At 32.7% G+C, this 9,646-nt stretch overlaps 1 protein-coding gene across 1 annotated transcript; it reads right to left on the minus strand.

Moving 5' to 3' along the window:
• Positions 1-646: 646 nt before the first annotated feature.
• LOC131649484 (ubiquitin-fold modifier 1) lies at positions 647-3,235 on the minus strand. Its single transcript, XM_058919245.1, has 4 exons — positions 3,078-3,235; positions 2,888-2,985; positions 1,392-1,424; positions 647-958 (listed from the first exon to the last, which is right to left on the minus strand). The coding sequence occupies exons 1-4, from the start codon at positions 3,146-3,148 to the stop codon at positions 888-890; spliced, it is 273 nt and encodes a 90-aa protein (XP_058775228.1). The 5' UTR covers positions 3,149-3,235; the 3' UTR covers positions 647-887.
• Positions 3,236-9,646: the final 6,411 nt, after the last annotated feature.

Here is a 9,646-nt window from a genome sequence, read left to right on the forward strand (position 1 = left end):
ATCGCACGTTTATACCTTCTCCAACATGACTTTTCGCCTATGTTTGGAAAATTCGGTTATGGCGGTGAAAAATCACATCTAAGACCGCATTGAGTAGTTTTTCAAACTTACGGTGAAAATGACATTGAACGCACGGCAGAGGTGTTTCACTTTGCTACCAAACACAAGCTTCAGAAGCTACAATGAGTAGCTTTTATACAACGTGCAGAAAACTGAAAATACCAAACATTGGGCAAAAAAGAGAATTGAAGAGACCTTTTCCCCCTTTGATTAATGTACAGAAAAGTAGTCATAGGTTGGAAAACATTACGACAAATTTTGTTTCTCAAATCATTATTTCCAAACTTTCATCAAGAATTGAGATGGTGAATGTCTCTTTCCTCTTAAAGAGAGATACTAAATTCAAACCTAGACCAATGCGTGAAACGGTGTTAAATCTCATGAAAATAAGAGATTAGTCTATGTTGCACACAGAATACCCAAATTATACCAACAATATATGATGTTTAAAACGTTTAGCAATGGAGATTTGGATTTTCCTAGTTATTAGAAATTGCTTCTAGATTTACGAGAATCACACACCTCAAAAAAATTGAAAATTACAAGGTTGGAGATCAGACGACAATCTTTGTCGATAGCAAGAAGATATACAATCCCCCTATTTCCATTACAAACTCACTTGCTGAATAATTTTTGCACAATCCTGCACTACAAACATAGTCACTATGGGAGGAGGTGGAGGCTTATTCATTATTGGACTAAACTTTGTCAAAAGGGCACTATTAATATCAATTACATGATATAAATAAAAGCACTAGTGTTTATTGAACTACAACAGCCAACAAGACAGATAAAGAAAGTGTTCAACTCAGACATCCTGTAACATCTCAGATGCACGCACCAACTCTATCACGCGGGATCAGCCGTAGTTCTGAACCATGCTTAAGGAAGACATTTCCTGAAATAAGTGTCACAATATACATGTCAGATCAAAGAAAACAACAATCACTTATGTTCCATCTAATGTAATCCATGAATTGCATTTAAGAACATAACCATTTTAGGGATAGTACCAAAACCAATGTCAGAATTTTGGAACAGAATATCAGATTATGTTCATCCCAGATGTATAATCAAATTACAGAGAAAAAGGAAAAGCTGTGAATGCAACATTCTGCCTGTTTTTGGTTGATTAAATAATTATCTTTATATGATTTTAAGGAGAGAATTTGTAACAGAACATCTTTGATCAAGAAATATGATGAATTTTTAATATACTTCAATAAAGGCATGCAGCAATGCACCAAAACAGAAAAGATATGCAAATTCGTCAAGTGACATACAACAAAAAGAAATAAAAGATAGACACCGAAAAAAAACCAAGGATATACCTGCACTTTGCTGAGGATTTATCCCAACACCATCTGCAGCATAGCAAGTAACAAGAGTTATAGCAAGCCAGCGTTTAATAATAATATAACAGAAATATGAAAGAATAGAGCAAATTTTCTTGCATTCTTGCGTTGTGTACAATGTCGTACAAACAGAACGAACAAAGCTATTATTTGATTGATTAACGGCACGGAACCCTGTTTTATATAGGGGAGTTTACTCAATTCAAAAGACGAGACATGCCACAAGGCACAGCACCAACAGGGAGATATGAACTATTATATTCAACAGGATAGTTGAATTAAAATAGAGTAGGGCCTTAAGTATTTATGTGATAACAAGGTGCTACTCAAGCTAAGGAGCAAAAGTTTATCGCACAACTATAAGATCAACAATATTGCATGGAGTGGAGTCTTAGGCATTAAAAAGACATCATGGGAATAAATTTAGTGTAACAAATATGAGAATGTTGTACCAGATTAGAGCAAATACTAGACAGGATAGGATTAAGAATGATAGAAATAGAGACTTGGGATAACACCTATTGTATAAAAGATGGTTGAATCTCAACTTAAGTGGTTTGGGCACAGAAAGAGGAGACTGGTAAATTCCTTGGTAAGTATAGTAAATCATATAGATGGTAGCCCAATCACTAGATGCAGAGGAAAGACAAGAAAAAACTATAGATGAAACTATTCAAAGAGACAGATCAATAGTTTGACTATATACATGATCAATGAGTGAATATGACTTGCCTAGTCGTTTGATCAATCTAGCCAACCCAGTCGGATGGGATAAAGCTTGGTTGTTATTATAAGCTAACTAGCAATCATTTAGCATACTATCTCATGGAAGTTAAAATTGTGTAATTTATGGTAAGATACAGTCTCTAATTTCACCTCTAAACTACGGTGCTTTGGCTATTTCTAAACTTATATTCCATATGCTTTTTCTTCTCAAATGGAAGCCATATGCTTCTAAAGCTTATCTCCAGGACTCTAGAAGCCTCCCATTTATTTCCTCTCTATCTCTTGACTCTCAAAACATGCCGATAACATTTTCAAAAAGCATGCATCGGTGTTAGCTCTTGAATGTTCTCAAAACATGGAATGTATTAGCTAGGGAAGAAACAGATATATTATAAAAAAAAACATCAAAACTAGATAAAATACGATACATGAATAACCTCAAAAATGCATTAAGGCTACCCAAATTCTCTATCTCCGCAATAGCGCTTATAGCAGCCATAACAAGAACAATCATCAATCATGCAGAAGCAGATCACAGTCATCTCATAACTAATTTAAAGATCAAAACACTGTTAAAAGATCCCAACTTTCACCTCCAGTTAGATCCACCAAAAGATTGCATAAATGAAACATTACCATAACTATGTATCCCCCAATTTTTACTAAAATCCCTAATCGGTTCAATAATCAAATAAAAAAACCTAAAAAATTCAAAATTCGAAAAACTTGATGGTAAAAGCAATTACCATTGGTGATGATAGCGCTGGTTTGTGGAGGAACCTTGAATTCCTCGGCCGCAAATTTGAGAACGGCGGTAAAAGGCGCAGCCTCAGGAACGCTGAACCTGAAATCATGAAGGAAAAAAAAGGAAAATTAGAATGATTGAGAACGATGCAAAACGAAAAACGAGAGAGTGATGATGTGATGATGACATACACTTTGAAAGGTAGCTTTGGATCGGAGGTTAGGGTGACTTTGAAGGACACCTTTCCACCACCGTTCGCCATCGTAACTATTCACCAACCACGATTCTAACGCTACCCACGATACCTTATAAAACACCACTCTAGATTAATTAACAAAAGAAATTATAGGTGTTTTATTTTGGAAGTTTTATATATATTTTTAAAAAAATCTTCAAAATTGTAATTTTCAATACAAATTTTAATTTTTAATTTGTATCCTTCTAGATAATTTTTATTAAATTATTTTAAGAGAATACATGATTTGTAAATTATTCAAATAAAAAAAAGTGCACTTGCATAAAATACAATAACGTGCATTGATCAAATTGGGTATGGATAGAGAGAAACTATTTTCTGGGTCAACTTTAGGTGTTGGATTGTTTATAGGTCTATTTCGTGGGTCAAATTATTGATGAGAAATTGGTTCCCTCCCAACTCCTTTGACTAGAGCGTGGAGATAAGAAGAATGGTTCTTCCAATTATTAGGATTATGAAGATCAGATCTCCATGTTAGTAAGAGGAAGTGGTTTTTCCTCGGAGAAGTGCAAAATACTGACCCTTTCAGGGACATGTGCCCTCACACGTATTATTGTAATTGCCACTTAAATAGCATGAGTTTGGGTCAGACAACCCAAGCCTAGGTGAGGCGGGCTTCGTGTTGGGCGACATATGGTCAGATGTATTGTACCCGTCCATTTCGTTTAATGACCCTTTTATGACGTTTTTGGGATGATCGAATCGTATTTTTTCTTCTAGTGCCTAATAAAAATTATTAATGTTCATAGTTCCTTGAGTACAAAGTCTAACAATGGAGAAGAAGTGATTAAATAAGGTAGATGATACTCTGGATTTCAACACTTTTGTGTTGTTGTACTTAAACATTGTGTAATCTGCTGATTAGAAGCATCTTTGTAATACACATTGTTAGACGATAGGCTAATGATCTAGAGGGGGTGAATAGATCAACCGAAATTTTTACGGTGTTGTAAAAACTTTTGATTAACGAAAACGTTCCATAATCGACTTTCGTCTATTCTGAACCGCTATTGGTAGGATCAGATATGCTACAAAACACTAAGAAGTTTGATGTGCTAAAGGGTTTGAAAAAGGAATCAATTATTTTTTTCAAAAGCTTATTCGTTTGAATGGATACACTTGATTACCTACTTCTAATGAGAATAGTATTGATAAATTGGCTAAGGAAATTTATCAAACAAGTAATGTACACACAATTTGCTGCACAGACAAACCAACAAACACTTGGCGTGCAGTAGTTAACTTGTCAATGCAATCTAAGTGTAGTTGATTTAGATATTCAATTGCAATTATCAATTACAATTCTCTTATACAAAAATGATTTTATATCACAATTTAACACGTAGACTAATTTCCAAATTAACAATTGTGAACCAAGATTAATAGCAAGTAATAGAGAAATAGGGAGAAAGGAACACAAGGATTTGTTTGGGCAATTCACAGTTCGTCTTCGCTACGACTACGTCTACCCCCAATTCCAAACGAGAATTGAGATAGTTTTTATTATTACTTTGCAAATGTTATTACAAGAGAAGTTAAAGCAATAAACAAACAAGCTTAGTTTTTTATGTCGATTCTTTATCTTCTTTCCCCTTGAACTTAAGCAAGATCAAGTCACCCAACAATCTCGAATCAATCCTCCGGTTAATGTTACTCCCTTGATAGAACCCCCGTTTTTCATGGCTTTCACTCGGCTGAGTTGCAATCGCAAATTGTTGTCACCCAAGAACTTTGATTATTCCTCCGTTTACCGTTACTCCCTTGACCAAACTCACCGTTCTTCAAGGCTTTCACTCGGCTGAATCTAATCCAAAGCTTCTTGTCAAAAACCCCAAAATCACCTTGATCTTGGAGGACAAAACCCTAAAGATGTTATTCAATGGAACCACCACAATCTTCAACCAAAGGAATACTCAATTCCTATCCATGGACGTTATCAAACTTGATCATGTACCTGCAACACAAAAATGATTATGTATAATGTTATGAGTAGGAAGAAGAATGAAGATGAGAAGTGTAACACCCATTTTCTAACCCCAAATTATAACAAACATTCACAGAATATTGACATGCATATAATTAAAAGGGTGTCACATGTTGTTTTCACCGCAATGAAAACCCAAAACAAACATACCAAACATGCACTAATCATCTTGTAACACAATTTGATACCTCATGCTTTCATAAATTATGCACATCGCACACGGAATAATAAACATCAAGAAATTTCAATGAATATATTTCATACTATATTCATCTACCAATTCAAAATAACATAATCAACTATGCTATTTGAAATTCCAAATATCTAGGCAACATAGCCTTTAACAACATATCCAAATTATCGTGTCAAATACAAACAAGATAGCAATATTCAAACATAAGCACAATTTCAAATAAAATTTCCCCCAAGTGTTACATGATCAGAGCATATGACTCACTACCTAATCAAACAACAAACTTGGAAGCTCCTTGGCTAAATCCTCGGACAAACTCACTACTCGTCAGAACCTGCACGATGTCACAATGAACATCATTCAAACAAAAGGGTGATAATTCACATCATAATGAGTACATACAATATGTACAAGCATACAATAGTATTAACATATCCTCATACTTCATAATTGAATAAGTTCCGCAATTATTACACAAAACACAATTTCCAATCATCACAAAACAATTCACATCAATTCAAGTAATCACATAACACATAATGCGACTCAAATGCAATTAATGTGACTCAATGCATATGGTACCATGTGAGTATCAAGCTCACCGCTCCTAATTATAAACTAGTGTCACGCTTCCGATCCGGACAAGACCAAAGCCCTCAAATTATGAACCTTTAGTTTATCGCTTCCGAACCACGAAGGAACAAAGCCACGCATATGTTTCCACACAAGGATCAAAGCCACCCGCTTATGTTTCCACACAAGGATCAAAGCCACCATGAATGCATGTACAATTATCACAAGATATATGCAATTAAGATTATCCATTCAATCTTAACATACCGCATATCACAATAATTCACACATTGAATTATCCATCAATTGTACAAATACATCAAGTAATCATTCTCAACTAATGCATCCAAATAAAATATGTCCATTCTCACAATTTTATGAATATCATATCACATACATATCAACAAATGTCATCCACAATTCATCGATGCATAACTCACCTATACATAATTACATGTTATTCACACAACAACATCATAATTAATTCATCATGTGCTAACCGTTCCATTCCTATTATATAGATAATCACGTTAGCTCCCTAACACTTCGAACGACACATAAAACAGAGTTACAGATAAAAAATTATGACATTTAGAAGTTTCAGAAAATTTTGCATAACAGGATTCGCTTAGCGGGCTCCTAACGCACTAGCTAAAACTAAATCCAGAAAGTCTCATCTTCGCAATATCGCTTAGCGACCTGAGCTCGCTTAGCGGCCTCGCGATTTCTGCATTTCACTCCCAGACCTCGCTTAGCGGCCTGATCTTGCTTAGCGGACTCACGATTTTCCAGAAAAATTACAGAGCAATCAGTTCTGCAAATGGGGTGCCTCTACCCCTCTAAACCACCTACATGCTATGAGTAATGGTGCATACAACCAGTATTTATCACATACTACCAACAATTTATACCAAAACATATTTAAGCATTAGATTTCATGGATTATCACTCAATTTTATGGTTCATATACAAACCGTAACATAGAAAGTTATGAGAAAGAAAGAGATGAACACATATCATAATAATACACATTGCATAAGTATATAATCAAGATAATGAAGATTCTCCCCCTTACTTGATTCAAAACTCCTTCTATCTTCAAGAATTTCTCCAAATCCTCATCTCTTCTCTTCTTTCTCTACTATTCTCTTTTCTTCCGCTTTTCCCCAAAAGTGAAATTATGACTCTCCCAAACCTAATTCTTTTACTATCTTCCCTTAAGTTAGTTGGGCCTAACCCACCAATTCCACTTATTATTATATTTCTACCAATTGGGCCCAATAACATATTATCTCATTAATAACTCTATTAACTCAAATAGCACAAATATACATATAATTAAATACTCAAATAATTATTATATCACATAATAACTAAATAAATAATTAATAAAACACCAATAAAATAATTACTAAAATAATTATTAAAATTTGGGATGTTACAAGAAGACTTGTGTATCTTTCAGGTTCCAATCTTGTGTTTCAATGAGTGCACGAATATATATAAATGTGTGTGAAAAGGAGGGCAAGATCTGGAAAATCCATACACAGAAAATGCCCAGAATTGAGCGACAGGTCGACCTCTAGACATCCTGCGTCGACCTAATCAAGGCAGAGAGATTTGGTGTTGTTTCAGGTCAGTATGCATCGACTCATGTTCTTTATGTGTTGACTCTAGGTCAGTGCATTTATGAGTGAGTCGACCAAATCAAGGCAGTGAGGTCTGGAAGGAAAATGTTCTTCGTGCATCGACCTACAACAAAAATGTGTCAACCTATGCAAATTATGAGTTGATGCATAGGTTGATGCAAAGTCACCAGACAATTCAGCTTCAGTTTGAGTCGACCTATACAAGTCAAGAGTCGACTCATAACCATGTAAATCACTCAAAAACCCATTTTTGATGATGCATATGTTTCACTTGACCCATGTATCTTTCAACACACTTGATGCACATATTTCCAAGATGTGTGTAATGCTTGTTCCAAAGAGAGATCATCCAAACTTCACAAGCACACTTCTTATTCTCTTTTTGACATCATTAAAACCAAAAAGGACTTAACACTCACACACTTGTAATCAATGTTGGTTGATAGATACCTTGAGGGACTAAGTGTTAGTCAGAATTCTCAAGAAGGCTTTAGCTACATTCATAGTGGTTTCACGATAAGGATCACCTGAACTTTGGAGACTAGTGTTAGTCAGAAGTCTCAAGAAGACATTGGTTGTGGTTGTTGTGGTGGTTTGTAATCGGTTTGGTTATAATGGACTAAGTCCTTATTGATAAAACAAAATAACCTTCGGGGTGGACTGGAGTAACTTTGTTAACAATGAACCAATATAAAAATAATTGTGTCCATCTATTCTTATTCACTTATTAATATTATATTTTGAGTTGTAAAAAGATTATATTTGGTGCAACCCAGTTCAAACTCCCCTTTCTTATGTTTCTCGCACCTTCAAATAATAGTTTGTTATGATTCCTGAAGAACTTATACCACATCCTAGAAGGATAGCCAAATAATTGTTTGTTATAGTTCTTGAAGAACTTATAAAGCATCACAAAATAATAACTTATTATATAGTTGCTAAAGAATTTATAAAACATCCTTGAAGGATTGCACAATAAACTTTTTTTTTCATGAATTATAAAAACGTGTATGTTCTAGTTCTTGAAGAATTATAAATATTTGTATTATTGTAAATAATTTTTCTTTAAAAACTCTGTTTGTTACCATATCAATTGTTGCTCTTTTGTGATATTAAAAATTGTATCATGTTGGACGTAGAAATGAAGTATGCTTCTATTAGTAGTTGGATAAATTTATTTTGTGATTTTGAAAAGACAATTATTTTAAAATAAATGAAAAATTTTAAAGTGTAGGTTTATCAATTAAAAAAAATTAAATTAATTTTGATTTTAAAATTATTTGTGATATTTTAATTTTAAAAAATAATATATTTTGTTATAGTAGAAAGTTTTGTGTGAATAAAATATATTAATATTTACTTTTAATTTGAGTAAAATATATCCTCTTAAAACATTTTGAGTATAATATAATTTATTGTGGGAGTGTGCTATAATATTTATATTATGATAATATAACTTGATGTGTGTATTTATATGTACAAATAGTAAGATTTAAGATATTTTATTTTATTGTTAAATATTACTCTATTAATTTATTGAAAAAAAATTAAGTAATTTTCAAAGATAGACATATATAATATGATTGAGATAAATAAGTGAAATAGAAAATTTTTGTTTATAAATAAATTTAGTATTGATATTTTTTTGGGCATTTGATAGAATCATAAAATATTTGTGATATATCATAAATTATTATATATGATATTTATGGATTAATTTATTGTATTAGAATAATATGATGATTAATAAAATCGACCTTATGAGAATAAATATTTATATTTAATTTATTCTTCTCTTTTGTTGAATTTATGTGCAATGAATGTGTATTGTAAAATATTTTTATGATTATAAAATTAATACAATGGTTATAATTTAATATGGTTTCAATAAAAATATAAATATAAATGTTTTTATTTATTTAAAGTTTGTCAAATAAAAATTGTCCCTTGAAAGTCATTTAGAGATTGGTGATTTTTTGGTTTATATAAATGAAAAAATGTATCACCTTATTGGAGATGGAAGTGTCAAGAAATATGATTTATGATTTATTTTAGTTATTACAGTAAATTTTTAAGGATGTTTTGAATTTTCTTTTTTAATAATA

This window comes from Vicia villosa, linkage group LG2, assembly GCF_029867415.1.
Source record: "Vicia villosa cultivar HV-30 ecotype Madison, WI linkage group LG2, Vvil1.0, whole genome shotgun sequence".
Lineage (NCBI taxonomy): Eukaryota > Viridiplantae > Streptophyta > Magnoliopsida > Fabales > Fabaceae > Vicia > Vicia villosa.